We start from the raw sequence: 23,795 nt of genomic DNA, 5'->3' as shown, positions 1-23,795 counted from the left end.
CTTCTCTAAGGAGTTCAACCCCAGCTTCTCTAATTATGGTTAAGATTAGGTTTTTGTAGGGTCAGGGTTATTTTAGTGTTGGGTTTTGGGTTAGGTTAGACTTGGGGGTGGAGGTGGTGGTTAGAGTTGGGGAAAGTGCCCAAAAGTGAAAAAGTTAGTAGTTAGGGTCACAACAGGGGATTATTTTATATTTAAGGTTTTGGGTTAGAATTTGGGTTATGGTCAGAGTGGGTAAGGTCAGGACAAGCATCAAGGTTGGGGGAGCCCATGTTTGTGAGGATATTTTAGGATTAGGGTTTTGGGTTATAGTTGGAATTAAGATTAGGGTTGGAGGGAATCAAGTTTGGAGTATTTTAGGACAAGGGTCGAAGTTAGGGTTCAGGTTGAGGTCAGGATGAGGATTTCAGTTTGAGGCGGCTAGATTCGCAGTTGTAGGGCTTGGGTTATTTTCAAGTTGGAGTTTTGTGTCAGGCTTGCGGTTTTGTGGTAGTTTAAAGATTAGATTTACGGTTAGCTTTACATTTCTAGATTTATCATTAGATTTACCATCATGGTTAGAGTTATATTTGGATGAAGAGGAGACATTTACTTCCCTGCCAGTATCACCTAACCTATTAAACTCAAACTGCAAACCATTAAACCTCACCTCTGCCTCCAACAAAGTAACAAACTGTTCACATAATTTGTTTTCAACATGCGATATAGAGATATTAACCAATTGTGTATTATCTCATTTCATTCTGTGACCCCAGATCTATACCAAACTTCATTTCTGGCACACTTTCTAAGAGTACAAAATAATCCTACATTAGTTTGCAATATTCATTACAAAATAGTGAGTTGTAAGGGGTGGGGGGTGGGGGGGAGAAAAGCATTTGTACACTTTTGTATTCAGTGCATCAAAAACATCTGGTTTAAGTGTAGCATGATTCAGATATACTCCATTGTGCCTTAGTTTGGTTCCTGACAGGTATTTTCATTTCCCACACAAGCTATTTTGTAACCATTCTGAAGATTATTGTCAAGTTTTATGCTGCTTCTAGCATCCAAAATGCAGTCCAAACTAATTTCACTGAAGACTCTTGTAATTGTCGAAGATAATGTGGAACAATGAATCCTGTAGATGTGGCTTTCAATTCCAAACTTTTGTTCTTTGCTAAATATTTCCCTGTGTCACAAAAAAACAAAATCACTCAGCTAAATTTAGAACTTAAAGGATTATTATTGATAGAATATTGAGATTCCTTCTTCAAGAATTGTGCCACACATTTGAAAAATTCCAACATATGTATAGTCTCCGGAGTGTTAAGATATAATTGGTGAGATATTCCAACCTGAAGATATCACCTACACATGAAACTAGTTTAATATTTTCCATAACTTCATAAATTTAAGTATTAAATCTGATGACAGAAAAATGCCATATGAAGCTCCAATGCTCAAAATTAAGAATTGAGACAGGAATAAATGAATTATTGACTCGTTAGTCGTACGAACATATTTCAAGATGTTACCATTCATTACCTATGCATGTGTGGAGACAATGGGTGGAATTGTCCCAGATTTACACCTGGGCTGGGTGCAGGAAGGTGGGATTAGAAAGGGTGTCCTCGGGCTGGCATGGACAAGATGGGCCAAATGGCCTCCTTCTGTGCTGTAACTTTTCTATGGTTCTATGGTTCTAAGTGTGGCAGTGGACAGGTAAAATTATGTTTTACTTGCCGGCCGGAATGGCGGCTTTTCACGCCATATCGTCCCAAACGCACTGCATTCCCTGGGTACACAACGTTTCGATGGTAGACAGGCTCCAATTCGGCTGCCATGCTGTCACCTCGCTGTTTCATCACACCAGGCACCAGATTTAATGTACAGCCCCACTCAGTGATTCCAGCCCAGGACTGCAGTAAAGAAGACATGGCCCCGAAAGGCAAAAAGACTGCAGCCCTCAAGCGCCTTTTGGACGTCGTGGAGGTCCACTGTGATGTCCTCTACCCCTGCTCTGGCCACAGTGGAGGGGGGGACAGCTACATTACCATTCTGGCTTGGCAGGCGAAGGCAATGGTGATCAGTGTCAATGCTGCACAGAGGAGGTTGGCCATCCAATGCAGATAGAGGTTGAATGATCTAATTCGTGCAGCCAGGGTATGTAAACCATCTCATTGCTCTAAACTCACACACTCAAGCCATCACACATTCACTGGCATCTCACTTACTGCCAGCTCAAGGGACATCACCACCCATTCTCTCACACACATACCCTCACATGTCCATCTCCTCTGGAGATTGCCTCCTCAGCCCTCACCATCTTGAGGCCACTTGCACATATCAATATGTGCTCCCACATACACCCTGGGATACCCTTCTTCCCCAGTACAGCTCTCATCCTGCAGCCTCCTCCCTTGCCTAAGGCAACTTCCCCCCATTCCCCAATGAAAAGCCACCCACATATGACTGATCTGATAGGTAGAGACCTAACCATGAGATCTAACCCTATAAGTGATATGGTGCTGTCTGTGAAGCCTGGCGCTGATGACTGTGAGTGCTGATTGAAGCAAGATAGGCAAACAAACCTTGAAGTCCTGAGCGAAGAGCAGCTCACCAGGTGCACACCTATATGCTATTGTGAGACATGTTGGCGTGTTTTCCCGCTGACATGGGCGGACGATCCAGCGGGGAGACTTTACAATGATATGCAGATGCATTACAATGAGGTTCCCGACATCAGATGGCAGGGAATGTGGCCCGCCATAGGCGGGTGGAGCGACGATCGCAAACTAATTTCACAAGGTTGTGAAACCGATTTCTGGCTTTCTCGTCACATTGTCCACTCATGCCACCGAACACGCCTGACACCAGCGGGCATGGAAAATCCCGGCCAAAAATGAATGGGTATTGGGATTTCATTACTTCAGTGGATGAGATTCATCTAGTCAATATCTATAACCTGGATTTTCAAAAGCATTTTGTTAAGGTTCTGCACCTGAAGATTTTAATATATTCATAGGCCTGGATTTTGTGTTAGTCATGATATCAAAGGTGTGAGTGTTCTCTGTCATTACTCCTCAAAACTGGCAGCAAATTCTGGGGTCCACACATGCACTGTTAAATGCAGAAATTCAGAAGCTGCTGTTAGTGATTTTATGATTTACTGAACAGTCCACAGATTGCGATCAATTAGAATCACTGAACTGATGAGAACATGTCCTCTTGCACTAGATTTGCTGTATAAAGCCTTGAAAATGATACGCCTTGTTGAATGAGGTATTAAGTGCATCTTTTGTTCCGTCGTGCAGTTGAAGTTGAATATGACATAAACTAGAATTCAAGGAGTTAAATTTCAGGTGTGATGTGTTCAAAGATGACTGTTCAGTCCAATTTGAGCATGGAAAGATCTGTTGATGTTGGACACACATGTACTGTGGATGTGGAAGGGGTGCTTGTGGCCCTGGACTTGCAAAGCCCACGATTCCTATTGGTCATTGCGACTCTCTTGTGTGCATTGGAGGTGGTGTCTTTGCTGATGAGATGGCGCTATATAGAGTGCATGGTCCTTGAAGTGCCTTTTCGGCCTCCAGGATGTTTTCCTTCAATCAGCTCGCCGTGGAAGAGTTTTTTTTTGGCAAGCTCATCAGGCATTTTAGCAACATGTCCTACCCATCTTATCTGAGCTTTTTTCAGCAGAGAATGAATGGCAGGAAAGTTAGCCAGAGAGAGAGAATCTCAGTATTAGGAACCTTGTCTTGCTATCTAATCTTGAGTAGTCTCCACAAGCAGGCCATGAGAAAGTGGTGTCACTTGTTTGTGTATCTGGAGGAAACTGTTCACATCTCAAAGCAAACAAGGGAATGGGAAGGACAACTGCTCTATATATCTTCACTTTTGTTGAGAGACTAACTCTTCTTCGCTTGCTAAAGGCGATGCTGGCTTTAGTTATTCTGGTGTTGCCTTCATCATCATTGTGAACTACTCTGGAGAAGGTGCTGCAGGGTAAGTAAACTTGTTGACTGCTTCAAGCTTTTGACCGCTGACTATAATATTTGGCTTCACATACTGCTTTTGGGGGGCAGATGACTTCAGTCTTCTTGTGCTGATAGTGAGACAAAGTTATCACACGAAGATGAGAAGCAGTCCATGTGTTGCATTTCTTGATTTGAACAGATATTTAGGGCATAGTCAGCAGTGAAAAGAAAGTCATGAACCATAGATTTGTACACTTTGGTTTGTACACATTTGGTTCCTCAAACAAAACACCTTGCTGTGAGGTGATATCTGATGTAGATGCCACTTTCTCTAACACAGAATGCTTCAGAAACTATGGCAGAGAACACCATGCTGAATAGGGTAAGAGTCAACAGACAGCCCTGCTTTACTCCAGTTGTGTCTGGGAAGGCATCAGAAGACTCTTCACCATCCAGGACATGAGCAAGCATGCCAGTGTGGAATTGCCATGCCATAATGATGAATTTTTCTGAATATCCACATTTTGCCTTGATCTTCCATAGGCCCTCATAACTAGCTGTGTCAAAGGTTTTAATCAGATCAACAAATTTTGAGTACAAGTTGCAGTTCTGCTGGCATTTCTCCTGGAGCTGACTTGCAATAAACAACGTCTCAACTGTATCATGTTCTTTTCTGATGTCTCATTCATTCTCTGGTAAAAGGTCCTTTTCAAGATGCAGAGTTAAGTGGTTTGGCAGGACTCTTGCAAATATTTTCCCATCAATGCACAATAGGAAAATTCCTTGATGGTTACTGCAAGTTTGAGAGTTTCCTTTTCTTTTGCAAAAGTGGATACCATCTTTGAATTCTTGAGGAATGGCTTCCTGGTTCTAAATTATCTGAAAAAGTTTGGTGAGTTTTTTTAGCGACTGTTGTGCCTCCTGTCTTGTATATCCTTATTGGAAGATATATTTCACCTGTTGTTACATCTGACCTTGGTGCCTTGCTGCTTGACAGGAGTTTTCATGGTCTCAGCTTTGTTGGAGGCATCAGCAAGTGACATGTTGACTTCAGTTTGGGACAACTACACAATTCAGAACACTGTTAAAATGCTATGCTTAAATCTCTAGGAATGTGATCTTGTCTGTAATCAGTATAGCTCCATCAGCACCATGGAAAAGAGAATTTCTGGAAACCTGCAGACCATCGATTGTCTTCAGACCATTATAGAAGTGTTTAATATCGCTGCTGTCTGCATATGATTGTACTTCTTCTGCCCTTCTGCTTAGCCAATGATCCTGCATCTCTCTAAGCTTTGATTGGATGACTTTATGGGTGCTTTTGGAGGTGGCCTACTTTGAAGCAGATGAATGGTTGTTTTGTTATGCTGTAAGGAGATGGTACTCATACTAAATATATAGCTATTGCTGAGTAATCTCTCTGGCCCTAAAAATTTTTTTTGCATTTATGGAATGTCAAATTTCTCCTTTATGGTAAAAAAAATCATATTTCTGAATTAATGATTTAAAAAAAAATGTTCATGATATCTCAGCTCCTACCATAACCCCATGTGGATGTCCCAATCATTTATTTTTCTTTCTGAACTGTAACTTCCAAGCTCCAGGGCATTTTAATGGGGATACCCCAAAGATGCGCTGGGGAACCCCCAAGGTTCTGGACATTCCCAGGTAAGGATTGCACGACAATTACATGAGAAGTGCAAACTTCCAATAGGCAATTGCCCTGAATGGGGAACCATCTGAAAATGCGATTTAAATCGCAAAATTTGAATGGTTCCGACTGTATTACATTAATAGTTACCCAGAAAACATTAGAAGAATTAAAACCACTTCCAACTTCTGGGTAACTGTTTTACAGACACACACCAAGCCTCCCCATGAGGCTCACCCCACCTCCTCGAACACCCAGGGGACTCACCCAATTCCCCAACTATCATCCCTCATGGGACTCCCCTACCCCTCCAACTACCCTCACCCACAGCACTCCCCCATTTCCCACCCACATTGGGACTCCCCCCACCCCACAGGACCCCTGAACCCCTGACTACCCACCCCACAGGACTACTCCACTAACCCCCTCTATTCCCACCCTTGGGACTACCCCACCCCTCCCAACTACCACCACCCAGGGACTTAACCCACCCTACGGGGCTCCCCCCACCCCCCAACTACCCCCACACAGAAACTCCCCACCTCAATGGAATTCCCCATCCCCAATGGAATTCCTTCCCCCATGGGGACTCCTCCCCCACACAGGCCCGACTCTCGACTCTTGCCCACCACCCTTCCCCCCGCCAACCCAGCTCCTGACTCTTACTCTCACCCTGAGGCCTGGCCCAACCTGAACCCTCCTCTCCCCACCCCAGGGGCCCGACCCGACCCACCTCCCTCTGCCACCAGAGGCCTGACCCAACCAAACCCCCCACCCCAGAGGCCCGGCCTGACCCACTGCCCCCTCCGGAGGCCCGGCCCGACTCACCCTACCTTCCCCCCCCGCCCCCCCAACGCTGATCCACCCCATCCTGAGGCCCCACCCACTGACCACCGCCACCCCCTCCACCTCCCCAAGGCCCGGCCCAGTCTGACCCGACACCCCACAACATCCCCCAGGCCTGCCTGACTCCCCCACCAACTCTAAATCCCACCCTGTCCTCCCAAATCCAACACTTCTACCTCAAAACCTTCACTTTCCCCCTGGCCTAACAACTACCTTTAAACTTGGCTGGACTTTTAACCTACGTGGTTTACAGCAGCTTGTGCCGCAAAAAAGGGTGTGTGGCCTCCTTACATCCGACTCTATAGCCGTCGACGCTAGGCTTCGGAGTCGTGCTGCACTGCTCAGATCTTGCTCGACCTGAGTTGGAATGTCGGGTGAGATAGGATCAAAAAATACTTCAGGTAAGAGAGTAGGAGTGGGCTGGCAATCCAACTCTGATTGACACTCCACAGAAGTTCAAGCCCATTAAGAAATGAAAGATAATCAGTGCATTTTACCTTCTGGTTTGCTGTGTGTGAGAATATCAGTGTTGCTGGATGCCTGGAGATCCCCTTGGTGCCAAATTCACATGACAAACAATACTTACCTTCACACGCCTTAGGTGAAAGAGACACTATTTTATATATACTGGTCTTTCTAAATTGCTTCCTAATTGCACTCTGTTTTAAACTGAGAAACTTAGCAGAAGTGCCAAGATCTGTTGTGCGTGACACAACCATTACAAAAAATATTTGTAAATTTCTAGTAACATTTTAAATTCAATGCATACATAGTCAGAAAATGGCATTAGATGCATTCACCATATTTTGCTTGTTTGAGATAATCAAGCAGGTGGGCTAAGAAATGCTACTTAGAACTTCATGGAGAAATTTTAAGGTGAAATATATATTTGCATAATGGTTATCAAACATTTATATACAATGGCCGAGTCTCCAAAGTTAAATAAAAGCAAAATACTACAGATGCTGGAAATCTGAAATAAAAACAGAAAATGTTGGAAAAAAAAACTCAGCAGGTCTGGCAGCATCTGGGGAAAGAGAAACAGAGTTAATGTTTCAAGTCCGTATGACTCTTCTTCAGAGTTTGAATTGAAACAAGTTATTTTAAAGCTGCATTACTTATCAATGAAGCCACACTTAAAATTATTAGGTAAGAAAAAAGACAGTTTAATGACGCACTATATTTGTTTGTGTTTTGGTTCAATGCAGCTGGGAGATTTAGGAGTACTAATTATACTGTTATCGACTGTGGCAAAGCTGTGTTTTGAATATTTTCTTGAAAAGAATTTTCAAATTAAAGATAGTCCAGTAATTAGACTGTGAAGTGATCTCTATATAATCTATACTTCATGAAAGCAACTTGTACTTATTGCATAATCCCAACAGGCGGTAGCACAAAATGGGTGATAGCAAATTAGCAACCGATTTGCATGATTGTCAATTTCATTGATTTCGCTGAGTGAAGTATAGAACAGTGTGATAACTTTCATAAGTGGAATATGGTAATCTGCATTGAGTGTGAAACGGTGTGCTGATTTTCATCAAGTGAAGTGTAATATGGTGTGTCAATCATTGAGTGGAGTGCAATACAGAGGCCAGGATTTTCCGGCCTCCATGTGGGGGGCTCACCCACAGTGGATGTGGAGCGCCACTCAAAAGTCCGTTGACTCTGAGGTGACCGGAAGATCCTGCTGGCGGGAGGGGCCAGTATGCTGATCTTCATCGAGTAGAACGTAATACAATGTGCTGATCTTCATCCAGTAGAGTGTAATACAATGTGCTGATCTTCATCCAGTAGAGTGTAATAGTTTGCTGATCTTCATCCAGTAGAGTGTAATAGTGTGCTGATCTTCATCCAGTAGAGTGTAATAGTGTGCTGATCTTCATCCGGTAGAGTGTAATAGTTTGCTGATCTTCATCCAGTAGAGTGTAATAGTGTGCTGATCTTCATCCAGTAGAGTGTAATAGTGTGCTGATCTTCATCCGGTAGAGTGTAATAGTTTGCTGATCTTCATCCAGTAGAGTGTAATAGTGTGCTGATCTTCATCCAGTAGAGTGTAATAGTGTGCTGATCTTCATCCGGTAGAGTGTAATAGTTTGCTGATCTTCATCCAGTAGAGTGTAATAGTGTGCTGATCTTCATCCAGTAGAGTGTAATAGTGTGCTGATCTTCATCCATTAGAGTGTAATAGTGTGCTGATCTTCATCGAGTAGATTGTAATACAGTGTGCTGATCCTCACTGAGTGGAGTGTAACACTGTGTCAATCTTTGAGTAGGGTGTCATACAGTGTGCTAATCTTCATCGAATGGAGTGTAAAATAATGTGTCAATCTCATCAAGTGGAGTGTAATATTGTGTGCCAATCTTCACAAAGTAGAGTGTAATACTGTGTGTTAATCTTCATGGAATAGAGTGTATTAGTGTGTCAACCTTCATCAAGTGTAAAATAGTGTATCAATTCCGTATTGCTTGTTTTGTGCCACTGTCAAGATAAATTTCATCCCTGGCAAGTTTCTATTTCCTTGATAATTGATTTTATACAATATGATGGTATTTCAGCAAAAACACACAACTGCCCAGATTTTGCTATGAGAGGCAAATAAACAGCTTTCACCATTCATCTTGTCTACAGTTGCCCACAGGCTTTTAAGGGCTCGTCAGTGGAGACCTCCTCTCTTCTGGCATCTTTTTGAATTTGGTGCCCTCTACAGGGAATCTGTGGTGCCTCAGAACAGAGCAGGCAGCAGGGAAATGGTTCACATTGAAGAATCTTCATTGATACAGCAGAGCAGGAAGTACAAATCAGGAAATACAAATTGTATTTAAACCATTGTATAAGAAGCAAAGTGAAGATTGGGACATACTTGCAGGATTAAAGGAAATTAATAAAAGAGCAAAATGGGAACACTAGAATGGAATTATTCCAAATACTTCAAAAAAAATCTGCAACAGTAATTTTGTTCTGAGGGAATGAGGCCGCAGACTCATCAAATTAAACCTTCAAAGGGTTTGTTCAGCAGTATTATCATTTAGTACGAAGTTAAAAACTCTGTTTATTTTGATTGAACAAACCCTAACATTTTCAACTATTTTTAGCATGAGAATAACGAAGTTTGTGCCATAACATTGATTTCCATGCACATTTCATCAGTGAAGCCTGCAACAGCGGTATCTGTGGAGGAGCAGGGTATCATTGACAGCAATGCGCCACAGAAGAAGTTGTCCTAAGTTGTTCAGAGTTCTGAAGAAAAGTCATATTCAACACGAAAAGTTAACTCTGTTCCTCTCTCCACAGATGCTTTCGACCCGCTGAGTATTTCCAGCAATTTCTGTTTGTATTTTGGATTTCCAGCATCTGCATTATTTTGCCTTTATACCGGAGGTTGTTGTCAATTTTAACCTGTAATACTGATGAGTGCTGATATGGCCTTAGTACCACAAAATCCGGGCCAACGTGTCTCTTGTAGATAAAATCCTTTTGAAGCACTTACCAAGGAGTATTTCTTCCTATTTATCTTTCCATCTGGAAACGTGAGCTCACCCAGATCTCTGCTGTCCATATTCTAATTCACACAATACCTTTCAACCCTCACCTTTGTTCTTGCTGACTTACATTAGCTCCTGGGCTAGCAAAGCCTCAAATTTATCATTCTCAGTGTTATGTTCAAATTCCTCCGTGGCTTTGCACTTCCCAATCTTTGCAACCTCCTCCAGCCCTACTATCTTCCGAGAACATTGTGCGTATGTGACTTTGCTATTCCTGCTGTCAAAATGTACTACTTCACACTCATCTATGTTGAAGTTCATTTTCTAATTATATGCCCATTCTCCAATTTTATTAATAGTTTCCACAATTTTTTGCATTCCACCTCAGCATGAATTATATCCCCAATGACGTGTCAAGTGCAAGTTTTAAAATTGGACTTCCGATTCTGGAGTCCAAATTGTTTATATAAGTGGTGAACAACAGTGGTCCCAGCACTAATCCTTGTAGAACACCACTTCCCACCGTGGGCAATCTGAGCAACTACCTTTTACCTCGCTTTCTTGTTTTATGTTTTGAAGGCAGCTTGCTATTCATTCTGCCACTTGTCCCATGACTCCATATGTCCTGACCCTAGTCATGAGTTTATACGTGGTAGCTTATTGAAAACTATTTTGAAATTCAAATAAGGTTGGTCAAGCATAACCTTCCCTTTTGAGATTCTTGTTGACTGTCCTTTATTATATTTTGAGACTAACGCAGTGGAACTGTAGACTTAAGTTAAGGTGGTACTGGCTACAAAAGTGTACTGTAATGGAAATGTAGAAGGACCGTTATTACAGAAATATCTGATGTGATAAATGTGACTCATGAACTAATAATATAGTCTTCAGAAATGCAATGAAATATTGTTTTGTAAAGGTTAATAATTAAGCTTTTGCATAGAGGTTGAAAGGCATACGAAGGCTGCTTCAACATATGATTTAAAGGAATAATACTGGGTGGAATCTAAGTGCAGTGTCAGGCGGGTAAAATGATGGTTTACCCGCTGGCTGTGATCATCCCAAATCTGCCACATTAATTGTGTATTCCTGGGACACATGCCATTTCCATGGTGGGTGGGCTCTCATTCGCCTGCCACGCCATTGCCTCGTCACTTCAACATGCCAGGCACCATATTTAAAGTCCAGCTGTGCACACACATCTCAGTGCTTCCAGCCCAGGACAAGTGCAGGGAAGGAAAAAAGACTGCAGCCCCCAAGTTCAATGGCGCGTCCCTCGCGCGCCTTTTGGATGCAGTGCAGGCTCGCTGTGATGTCCTCTAGCCCCCGATCTGGCCACAGGATGGGCAACAGCCTCACTAATCCGATTTGGAAGGCAGTGGCAGTGGTGCTCAGTGCCAATGGCCTGCAAAAGAGGACATCTACCTAGTGCTGCTACAGGATGAATGGTCTCATCCTTTCTGCCAAGGTAATTCATTCTTCTCATTATACTCAATCCACACATACACAAACCCATCACACATCTACAGGGAACTCAGACCTCAAGGGACAACACCACTAACTCTCACACACACCCTCACATCTCCATCAGGCCCATACCCTGTGGAGTTCCCCATCCTGTCCATGGTTCTGCTCACCACACAGACATTCTACGCAGTGCCATGTGTCCTGCTCACAATCTCTTCATCCGTTTTCAAGCAGGAGAAGCCTGCTCACATCAGCAGGAAAGGTCCCAGACCGGGGGTGGAGTGGCCCACATTAGGCCCCTCACTCACTTTGAGGTGTGTGCCATCCCACTGACTGGTGAGGACAGTCCCTCCCCACCCCCAACCTTACCCTGCTGACACCTTCATTACCCCCCTTCCAACCTCACTCCCCCGACAACTTCATTCCCCCCTCCCAATCTCACCCTCCTGACAACTTTGTTCCCCCACCTCCGAACCCCTTCCCCCTTTGACACTTCTTCCTCTCCCTGGCGATCCTAGACCTTCCTCTCTCAGCCCCTCGACCATCATCCATTGTGAGCATCAATGGTGACTTTCCAACTTCTGTGAGCTGCTTGGCAGCAGAGCCTTGTCCATGAGAATCCACCCAGCATGCCATGGATGTTCCTACAGGATCTCTTTGCAGCTGGGCTCCAGCATCTTCTGCTCCTCGGATGCTCGCGATGTGAGCAAGGCCCGGGCGATAAGTCCCGACTTTTGTACGTCACAGCTGCCAAGATGTGTTCTGCACCGGCATGTTTTCCTGCTGACATGGGCGGACGATCCAGCGGGAGGGATGATGAAGTTCCTGATGTCTGATGGCGGGGAACACAGCCCGCCATCGACGGGCTGAGTGGATGATCGCAAACTGGTTTCACAATGTCGTGAAACTGATTTTTGGCCTTCTCACCATATTGTCCGCTCACGCCACTGAACACGCCCGATGCCAGTGGGCACGGAAAATCCCGGCCACTACCTGCAACAGGGTAGGAACAGTCTGCGTGGTGCTGTCTCCAAAAGGATATTGTGATGGAGGCAGCATATAACTGTCCTTTAATACACATGTACATAGATACAAGATTAAGAGATTTACAACTGGGGGGCAGGAGAAAATTCTTCACACAGAGTTGCGAGGCTAGGAATTCACTTCCAGGGTTATTGGCTGAGGCAGAAACTGTATCAACAATCAAGATTAGATTGATACATGGAGGAACGAAAAGGAGTTGAAGGAATATTGGAACAGGGTGGCTAAATGTAATTAGAATTATTTGTTTGTGTGTGGAGGAAACACCAACACCGATTTGTTGGACTGAATTGCCTATTTCCGTGTTGTATCTGTTATTTATTTATGCATTTAGATTGAAAACTATTTAATTGGTTGCACTTACTTAGTTTTACGATGTTCTGAGGATGTGAAAGCTGCTATTTAAATGGAAGCTCTTGTTCATCAATGGTTAAGGAGAGGTTGTAGGATGGTGTATATCACCATCTGGTAAGTACACTATTGCTTTTAATGTACAATCAGTTTGTAATTTTTAGCATCATTCTTAGATTTTTCATTATTTCTAGGTTAAAAAATGAATTAGTTCTCATCTTTAGCTACATTAGTGGAAGCTGGTCCTATTACACAGCTGCAGGCCCCAAATAGATGGACATCCCATCCCTCTGAGGTTATGGCAGGAATTCATTAAAGCAGAAAATCCCATCCTCTATTTACACAAAGTCCATCAAGATAAATAATGCTGGGTTCCAAGATCGATCTCTAGAGGCTCCACTGGGCACATGAGCTCAATTAAAATTATTACCATGGATAACAGCTCTTAAACATCTCATTACACACCATTAGAAATTCAGGTTTTCCGCTTTTAATTGTGAAACAGGAACTTATTCATTCTTAAGATAAGACTTTAACCAGGTGAACGCTAAAAATTAACTCTGAAGAAAGTAGGGAGTTCACCTGGAGTCCTGGTCAATTGCTTTATGTAAGATTTTGTTGCATACAAATTATCTGCCACATCTGCTTGCATAAAAACCATCACTGCACTTCCAAAAGTGATTCATTATATGTGAAGTGTTTTGGGACATCTTAGAAAGACATAATATGGCACTATATAAACATGTCTTTCTTTTTTTCTGTTTCTTATCATCTAGCCAATTAATAATCTTGGGATATGTCTGTCTCAAATCCCTCTGCTCCACTCAGCAAAAGGAAGCTTTAAGTTTATTTTATTAAATTATGATTTAGTTTCAAATTCCTTTAAAAAATATAAGTCCCATGTTAAATTGAACACTAGTGACTTTGTCTTAGCCAAATGGTTTATTCATAGAAATAAATATATTTCATGGGGAGAGATCCAGAAAAGGGGCTTTTCTTTGTGGTAAATAAGACTTTATTGCATTCAAAAAGCTTTGCACCATATGGTTTTCATCCAATGTGGGCTCTCACATCATGTATCTTTAAAATAAAAACATGAATCCTGATCTGTACTGTTATTATATCACACAAAGGCAGGATGTATAAATTTCATATTAAAGTCTTTGGTTAGGGAGAGGAAATGAGATTCCCAAAGAAAATATTAGATGTTGCATCAATTGCCAATGCAGCTCTCATAACCCAAAGCCACTGTGGGAATCTGTTCTATCTCTAGTTGGCTGGCAGTAGACTCTAGGGTCTTACAATTCTGAGCCTCGCAAGGCCAGACCAAACTCACTAATGACATTTTGACCTAAGCAGTACAGTAAAGAGGATTCAAATAGTGGGCAGGATTTTCCTGCTCACCGACACATAAAATGACACGTGGTGATGTTGGGCGGAACTCCTGACGTCACCGCGCCCCATTTAAAATTTCAGGTAGGCGGGGGCGCAGCAAAACCAGCTATGCGTCCGCCGACCTGGCATTGGCCAATTGAGGCCATTGACGAGTCATTGAAGCAATTAATGGACCTGCCCGACCAACCTTAAGGTTGCCGGGCAGGCCAGGAGCACAGGCGGGCTTCAGAAAAAGCATGACACCTCATTCATGGGCGGGATGAGGTTTCATGCAAGTTTTAAAAAATTTAATTAAAGTTTTTAAAAAAGTTATGGACATGTCCCAACTCAAGTGACAGTGTCAATGAGGGGGCATGTCAGGGAATTTTTTCTTCTATTTTTAATATTTTTTATTGTAGAGCCGATCTCCCTGAGGCAGCACTTAGCCTCGGGTTTAGGGAATCCCCCCTGCCCGCACAGGGAGCGCACAACGCTTCCGTGTGGACGTCACGCTGGGTGGGCCTTAATTGGACTGCCCACGTAAAATGGCGGTGCGCCCCATAATCGGGGGCTCCAATCGGAGGCGCACCTCTTGCACTCCCGCACTTCAACATCCCCCTGACAGTGGGAATATCCTGCCCAGTGTTTTTTCGCCTCTGAGTGCTCGGTATGAATTCAGCCCATTCTAAAAGGATGAGAGCTATTTTACACTGCTGGTTGTTAGAGTCCTGTGTGGATTAGTTTATGGTTCTCTCAACTCACAGTTCCCCTAGTAGGTGTGTGTCCGTAAGACAAAATTATGCACAATTCTGAACTAATTGCAACTAAATTATTCACCTTAAAAAGAGAGGCCACAACATGAACATATTGAAAAGAATGTGTCAACTGACCCATTAAGCTCATCCTACCAAAACATGTTGCAGCCTATATGTATCAATGAACCCACCCCTCCAATTATACAATCTCCTGAGAGAAGTAAAAAAAAATAGACAACTTCAGACCAGACAAAACTCTGGGAAATTCCTCATTGACCCTTGAAGACAATCAAGCAAACTCCAAGGGGCAGAGTATATCCATAGTTACAGCTGTGTCTTATCAACCTTTTATAATTTGGGATGTCCTCAACTCTCAGGAACTCATTCAGTTCCTTTTTGAAGGCAGCAGTGAAGCTATACTTGTTGTATGTTTTGGTAATCTATTCCAAAGTTAGTGACTCTGTGAAAAGAAGACTAATCTAAGTTTTTGTATTTTATGCTTCTGCCCCTAGTTCTACATCTCTATTTAGCTCACTTACTAGCCTGGATAAAATATATTTCATTTATCATTTTAAAAACCTCAATTATAGCAATTTGAAGACTGCATTTCCCCACTGAAAAAACCCAAATTCCTTCAATCTACCTTATTTGCCATAGAATTAGGTATAATTTCAGGTGCCTTCCTCTGGAAGCTCTCCAGGGTTCTCAATATCCTTGCGCATTTGAAAGAGCTCAATTCTCATATGGCTGTACCAGTGCTGCCTGGTATAGAAAATGAAGTTATTGCACTGATGCAGCATAGGTTTTCTCCTGAAGTGGAGCACTGACATGGGAGTGATTGCTGCTGGAAATGAGTTTTAAAAGTGAAAAAGTTCCATTGATAACGCTGACATTCCTTCCCTTAATGACTACAAAAAACCATCAAGAATCAATATTTAATTTTTTAAAAATGCTCACAGGTTGTGGATGACACTAGCAAGACTGCATTTATTGCTTATCCCTAGTTTCCCTGGAAGCTGAATGGTTTACTGTTTAATGGAACAAGACTCACATCCAGACCAAACTAGGTAGGGGTAGTAGGTTCCCTCTCTGAAAGACATTAGTGGACCAGTTAGGCTTAACAAAATAACCTGTGACCTTTCTTCAGAACAGTACTTTATACTCTTGCCCCTAGGGCTAGGTTTTTGCTATCGTGGTGGGTGTCAATAGTGCCCCGAATCATGAGACTTTTTGCTCGGTGGGTGTAGGGTTGCCGGGGTGGGGTAGGGGGATTGGTTGTGGAATGCCGCAAAAGCAAATGCCAGGAGGACACTGGTGGGCAAGTGCCGAGCCAGGCTAATTAGATGGTCCGCCTTGGCTCTGGGACTTGGTCCCAGTTGTTGTGGAAGATTTTAGGCCATATAGACCTCACCCCTGATACCCACTCACACCCCCGCCCATCCCCCATGGTCCCTGATACTCTCAAAGTCAATTCAATGTCAATTCAATGCCAACTCATTCCCCAAGCTAACCCTCATGGCCCCTCATACTGCCATGTCAACTCAATGCCAACTCATGCCCCACCTATTGCAATGTGATGCACATGTACCTTTAAGTGAGAATATCTTGAATGGCTGTCCATCACTGCTCACCATGAGACAGGATGTCAAGTACAATCCCATGACTCTGTAGACAAAACACAGAGCAGCAGTGCTACAGGTCAGATGTGTCTACATGGTCTCCCATATATATATATATAATATATATAGTCTTATCTTCAAATAAAGAACCCATATTATTATTTTACCAATCCTTGTTGTATGATTGGTATGTTTGCAATAAATAGAAGAATGCAACATGGTGGCAATGATGGCCAGTGATTTTTGAAGATTCAGCTGAGAAACATACAAGCCTCAACTCTTTCACATGCAATAGAAGAACTGGTGTGTAAGTGAAACAACTGCCAAGTATTCACAACATCGAGATGTGTGAATGATTCTGCATCAGTGTAGGAACCCTACACATAGTACGTCCGTTCTGGGACATCAAACCTTGCTCCAGCAAGCGAGCATTGGGTCCAGGTAAGAAGGCTGAAAATTGGGTGAGCTTGAGTAGTCTAAATCTCTCTGCTGTGAAGGTTTGTACAGGAATAGCTAACTCCAGGGGTTTAGCACTAGGCAAAGCCCAACAGATAGGAGAATCCATTGCTTCTGCTGGCCATCTCTTCAAGAGGTCAGGGTTGCGGGGGCGGATTTAAACACTCAAGGCTGGGCCAAGCAAGAACAGTCCATCCAGTTACAGCTCCCAACAGCTCCCAACAGTTTGTAGAAAGCTGTAAAATGCGTTTTTCACTGTTCAGTTTACTTTCTCAAGCTTGGAGTTCATAGCCTCGTGGACGGCAGTCCAGGAAGGCAGTAGCAGCTCAACAGCACTACTGTTGCAGTGAACCAACAAGCTGTGGCCAGTTGAGGCACTGAAAGTCAGGGAGCCACAATAAATCAAGCCCTGAGGACTGGGAGGTCCTGAACATTTGTTCCTGAAACAGATACTCCTACTAATCGTACAAAATAGGATGGCCACAAAATTTCCAACACTCAACTGGAAGGTAGCAGACCTCCTCTCTCAGTTCATTCTGTTCAGATAACATGTAGAGATCTGTTTTCTGGGCCTGATATTTCCAGTTTGGATAAACAAGCCATAAAGGTTAAAATTGCTATAGGGAATGAAGACCTCCACAGACTAAACATTTCAGGTCTGTCAGATGATGACCTCAAAAATCCAAACAAAATATGGTCAACACTCGAAGATGATTATGCATAAAGCTCAACTTCTGAATTTACTGTCTAGAATTCATGTCCTTTAGAATGCAACTGGAGGAGGCCATAAAACAACTCGTAGGTAGACGCAGAGTCAAGGGGTGTGATTGTGATTTTATGGCAGCAGAGCTAGCTGATGGAATAATCAAGTTTGTGGTAGAATCTACCCCCATAGAAGAATTCCAAAAAGACCATTTGGACCAACCCAAAGGTTATAGAGTGGAAGCACTCTACAAAGTGGATGCAAGTATGAAGCCATACTACTGGGTAAATGGAGTCTACAGCCTATGTGTAATTTGTCCATCATTGGCATGATAGTCAACGCAGGCAAGCCGTGTAAGCTATGCAGGTGGTGTGGCCTCACACATGCACCCAAAAATTTCCCAACTTTTAATGATGTATGAAAGACATGTGGCACCAGAGGGTACTAGAAGTGCCATTGGAGAAAGCAAAGGCCAGGACAGGTGATTTGACATCATGAGAAGCCACAACTAAAAGCCAGACAGGTACAGCATTCCAACCAAACATGAGCACATACCAAACATTGCCAAACCAAGATCCACAAAATGTCTAGCCAAGTTCAGGTGATGGGGATGGACAGCACATCAATACACTAAGTGAGCAGATATTCAATATGGTGAGCATCAAAGGATGCATTGGCACAGTGGCATCATTAAAAGACTTTGCCACCATCCAGGTGCCCAAAGATGTAAGGACATCATAAAGTATATGCAAAACTGGATATTGGTGCAGGTGCAAACATCCTTCCACTTCACACACTGAAATGTATGGACTCACAGAAGTGGAAGGTTATGGCTCAAGCAACCACTGCCAAACATCGCATACAATAGCTCAGAGATTCTGTCCCTGGGATCCATTACACAAATGTTGCTACAACAACTCACACTGGTCACCTCAGATTTATACCATGGACATCATGTGTTCAGTGATTGCAGGGACCTTTCTTTGGTCACCATTCATGGTTTTGATAAGTCAATGATGAAGACCACAGGCCACATGGAGTGCTATTTCAAACCACATGCTTAAACCAGAAAAAGACCACCTAACTCTCCAATGCAGATCATCAGCCAACAGACGGTTGAAGTGAATATATATTCGCATGGCCTGAAGCGAATATATATACCCGTTCTGAGCTTACAAACTTCATTTTACTGTGGAACCAATGCGGAATTACTATTCAGCAGACAAATGCAAACAATGCTTCCCTGTCATCATTCATCAATACTGTCACGACCGGGTGAGGAGGGGTGAGTTGGCTCCCACTTCTATTCAGCCTCCTTGGTTGGTTGCAATAAAGGTTTTTGAAATTTATTTTCCCTGTAAATGCCTTTTCCAATCCAAATGTATTTATTGTTTTAATCAGGAGCCAATCAAACCAGGTTTTGTTGACTCAAGGAAGAGTAAGTTTGTTCGTTGCTAAACCCGAGAAAAATAATAAAGATGTGATGACAGACACACACAGATTTCAGAAGTAAGAAAATTAAAGTCCAATAAAAAGTTAAAAGAATATACAATTAAGTCCTTTGCTTGTCTTTGAGTTGTAGATTGTTGAAGGTTGTAGCGGCTTTAGGTCAGTTGGTTTACTGTAGAATCCTGGAGTCATCTTGCTTCAGGTCTGCACTTTGTTGAAGGCACTCTTTAGTTTCAGAGAGTAACACAGGGAAAGAGATCTTTACTGCTCTCTTCCAGTAATGTTTTCAGATGACTCTGATGTTTCTTTCTCCCCCTTATCCTTCTGATTCTGCTTGGCAGAACCAATTTTTAAAACTCCTGTCTGTATGTTCCCAGAAAAGAATTTGATTAGCACGTCTTCCAGTCATTGTTGCAGGCCAAGTAATCCCATTTTTGGATCTTTTCATCTCTGAAACCTGGGACAAATTTCAAGATAGAAATCAACAGGAGACGGAGTTATTTCATCCTCCACAGGGGATTTGAATGTTTGATGAATATTTACCCAGGAGAGAGACAGGGAGTGAACCTGGTTGGAGATCGCACAGGAGACAGCTGCTTTAGCTTCAGCCCTAGAACACTGGGTTTGAAGAAAAAAAAATGAAGAGTGACATCACAGGAAAACCTTAAGTTCATTGGTTGGTGAGAAACTGCTATTAGGGAGTGTCTTTAAATAGCAGTAAGTTAGAAAAGCATATTATCTTTCTAGAAGTAGCTACTTGTTTTTAAGTAAGAAACACTTGGAGTAGGGGAGTAAAATTAAGTCAGGGCCAGTAAAATAAAGTAATATAAGTCAACCAAAGTACATTAAAGTTAACGTAAGGGAAGTAAAGTTAAAACATGGCAGGGCATCTTTGTTGTGTGGCATGCGTGTCCTGTAATATATGGGAAGTTGTGGACACTGCTGGTATCCTAGACAACCACATGTGCAGGAAGTGCTGCCTGCTGCAGAAACATGAGCTCTGGAGTTTGGAGCCCGTGTGACTGCTGGAGTCACTGTGGCACATCTGTGAGGCTGAGAGTTGTGTGGTTAGCATGTTCAGAGAAGTGGTCACACTGCAGGCTAGGAGCATGCCGGCAGAAAGGGAATGGATGACTGCCAGGCAGTCCAAGAGAACCAGGCAGGTAGTGCAGGAGACCCCTGGGATCCTGCTCGCAAGTCAGCTTTCTGTTTTGGAAACTGGTGAGGTTGTTACTTCCTCAGAGGAAGTCACCTGTACAAGTCAGAGCCAAGTTTGTGGCACCATGAGTAGCTCGGCTATACAGAGAGGGAGGAAGAAGAGTGGAAGAGCAATAGTGATAGGGGATTCATTAGTTAGGGGAACAAGTAGGCATTTCTGTGGCTGTAGACGTGACTCCAGGATGATATGTTATTTCCCTGGTGCCAGGTTCAAGGCTGAGTGGCTGCAGGACATTCTTCCGGGGGAGGGTGATAAGCCAGAGGTCGTGGTCCACATTGAGTATCAATGACTTAGGTAGGAAGGGGCATGTGGTCCTGCAATCAGAATTTAGGGAGCCAGGTAGAAAATTAGCAAGCAGGACCTCAAATGTAATAATTTCTGGATTGCCCCCAGTGCCACATGCAAATAAGTACAGAAATAGGAGGATAAGGCAGATGAATACATGGCTGGAAAGATGGTGTAGAAGGGATGGCTTTAGATTTCTGGGACACTGGGACTGGCTCTGGGGAAGATGGCACCTGTACAAGCCAGACGAGTTGCACCTGAACAGAGCCGGGACTAAATTCCTTGCAAGGCGTTTTGCTAGTGCTGTTTGGGGAGCTTTAAACTAAATTGGTAGGGGTGTGGGAACCTGGAGAGAGTACTAGAGAGGAAAACCAGGTTGCACAAAATAATGGGAGAGACAGATAGCACTAGTATAGAGAATAGTAAGTTAATAGGTGGAGTCGAAGTAAGGGAGAAAGTCATGAAGTCTAAATCAGGGTTACTGCGCATGTATGTGAATGCACGGAGTATAGTAAATAAGATTGGGGAGTTACAGGTGCACATTGCCATGTGGAAATATGATGTTATGACAATAACAGAGACCTGGCTGAAGGAAAGGCAGGACTGGGTGTTAAATATTCCTGAACACAAGTTGTTCAGAAAAGATAAGAAAGGAAGGAAAGGGGGAGGGGTGGCAGTATTGGTTAAGGAGAGCATTACAGTGCTGGAGAAAGAGGATGTCCCAGAGGGTTCAAGGGCAGAATCAATTTGGCTAGAGCTAAGGAACAAAAAGTGTGCAATTACATTTCTCAGTGCAGTTGATAGGTTGCCAACTAGTGGGAAGGATGTAGAGGAACAAATCTGCAGGGAAATTACAGAGAGATGCAAACAATATAGGTGTAGTTATAATGGGGGACTTTAATTACCCAAATGAAGACTGGAACAGTGTAAAGGGCTGAGAGAGACAAAAGTTCCTAGATTGTGTTCAGGAGAATTTTCTACAGCAGTATGTGTCCGGTCCAGCAAGAAAGGATGCACTTTGCTTTTTACTTTTATTTAAGAAAGGATGCACTGTTGGACCTGGTTCTTGGAAATGAGGTGGGCCAAATAGATTAAGTGCCAGTGGGGGAACATTTAGGAGACAAGGCTCATTGTATTGTAAGGTTTAGGATAATGGTAGAAAAGGACAATGTGCAACCCAGAGTAAGAATAATTAACTGGGGGAGAGCCGACTTCAATGGGGCAAGAATGGAACTGGGCCGGATAGGCAGGAACCAAAGGTTGGCAAGAAAAACTATAGCTGAACAATGGGCTACCTTCAAAGAAGAAATTGTTCGGGCACAGTCAAGGTATATTCCATCAAAAGGGAAAGGTAGGGCAAACAAATCCAGAGCTCCCTGGATGAAAAAGGAGACACAAATTAAGATAAAGAAGAAAAAGAGTGCTTAGGACAGGTGTCAGGTAGAAAATACAACTGAGAACGAAATGGAATACAGAAGGTTATAGGGGAGGTGAGAAGCAAATAAGAGAAGCAAAGAGGGATCATGAGAAAAGACTAGTAACCAACATAAAGGGGAATCCCAAAGTCTTCTTATGGCACATAAATAGTGAGAGAGTGGTAAAAGGAGGAGTAGGGATCAAAAAGGGGATTTACACATGGAGGCAGGGGGCATGGCTGAGGTGTGAAACGAATACTTTGCATCTGTCTTTACCAAGGAAGCAGATGCTACTGAGGTCACAGAGAGGAGGAAACTCTGTCACTAGAAGGGTTCATAATTAATAAGGAGGAAGTGTTGGATAAACTGTCAGTACTTAAAGTTGTCAAGGCACCGGGACCAGATGAGATGCATCCAAGCATACTGAAGGAAGTAAGAGAGGAAATTGCAGAGGCACTGGCCATAATCATTCAGTCTGCCCTAGACTCAGGGGAGGTGCCAGATGATTGGAGAATTGCAAACATTATGCCCTTGTTCAAAAAAAGTTGTAAGGATAAACCCAGCAGTAACAGACCAATCAGTTTAACTTCAGTGGTGGGGAAGATGCTAGAGAAAATTATGCAGGATAGAATTAGTAGTCATATGGAAAAATGTGGGTTGATTTGGAAGAGCCAGCATGGATTTCTAAAGGGGAAATCACATTTAATTAACTTGCTAGAGTTATTTGAAGAGCTAACAGAGAGGATTGATGATGGCAATGCTGTTGCTGTGGTGTACATGGACTTTCAAAAGGCATTTGGTACAATGCCTCACAAAAGACTTGTGAGAAAAGTTATAACTCATGAAATAAAAGGGACAGTAGCAATGTGGATACAAAATTGGCTGAGTAATAGGAAACAGAGGGTAATGGTCAATGGATGTTTTTCAGGCTGGAGGAAAGTTTATAGTTGAGTTCCCCAGGGGTAAGTATTGGGACCCTTTCTTTTCCTGATATATACTAATGATGTAGATCTTGGTGTGCAGGGGACAATTTCAGAGTTTGTGGATGATACAAAACTTGGAAGCATTGTAAACTGTGAGGAGGACAGTGTAGAACTTCAAAAGGACATAGACAAGTTGGTGAAATGGGCAGATAGGTGGCAGATGAAGTTTGACATGGAGAAGTGTGAGGTGATTCATTTTGGTAGGAAGAACATTGAGAGACAATATAAAGTAAGGGGTACAATTCTTAAGGGTGTGCAGGAGCAGAGAGACCAGGATGCATATGTACATAAGTCATTAAAGGTGGCAGGACAGGTGGAGAGAGCAGTTAATAGAGCATACAGCATCCTGGGCTTTATTAATAGGCACATAGAATACAAGAGCAGTGAGGTTATGCTGATCTTATACAAGACACTAGTTAGACCTCAGCTGGAGTATTGTGTATAGTTATGGGTGCCACATTATAGGAAGGATGTGATTGCATTGGAGAGAGTGCAGAGGAAGTTTACAAGAATGGTTCCAGGGATGAGAAACTTGAGTTGTGAAGATAGATTGGAGAGGTTGGGATTGTTCTCTTTGGAGATGAGAAGACCAAAAGATGAGTTGATAGAGGTTCAAAATCATGAGGGGTCTGGATAGAGTAGATAGGGAGAAACTGTTCTCACTTGTCAAGGGATCAAGACCGAGAGGGCACAGATTTAAAGTAATTTGCAAAAGAAGCAAATGTGATGTGAGAAA

At 43.0% G+C, this 23,795-nt stretch overlaps 1 protein-coding gene across 4 annotated transcripts in view; it reads right to left on the bottom strand.

The window, feature by feature from the left end:
• anos1b (anosmin 1b) overlaps positions 1-23,795 on the bottom strand; it is a 220,051-nt gene that overhangs the window by 182,603 nt on the left and 13,653 nt on the right. For 2 of the 4 annotated variants that reach the window (XM_078564076.1, XM_078564073.1), the window contains exon 2: positions 16,519-16,595. The exons of the other annotated variants lie outside the window; for them this stretch is intronic. In XM_078564076.1, the coding sequence (XP_078420202.1) occupies positions 16,519-16,551 (33 nt within the window). In that variant the 5' untranslated portion in view covers positions 16,552-16,595. The remainder of the gene's footprint in view (positions 1-16,518; positions 16,596-23,795) is intronic. 4 annotated transcript variants of the gene reach the window in all.

This window comes from Cetorhinus maximus, chromosome 19 (assembly GCF_964194155.1).
Source record: "Cetorhinus maximus chromosome 19, sCetMax3.hap1.1, whole genome shotgun sequence".
Classification (NCBI taxonomy): Eukaryota; Metazoa; Chordata; class Chondrichthyes; order Lamniformes; family Cetorhinidae; genus Cetorhinus; species Cetorhinus maximus.
Note: the sequence above shows the minus strand (reverse complement) of the source record. Positions and strands in the feature narration are given on the sequence as shown.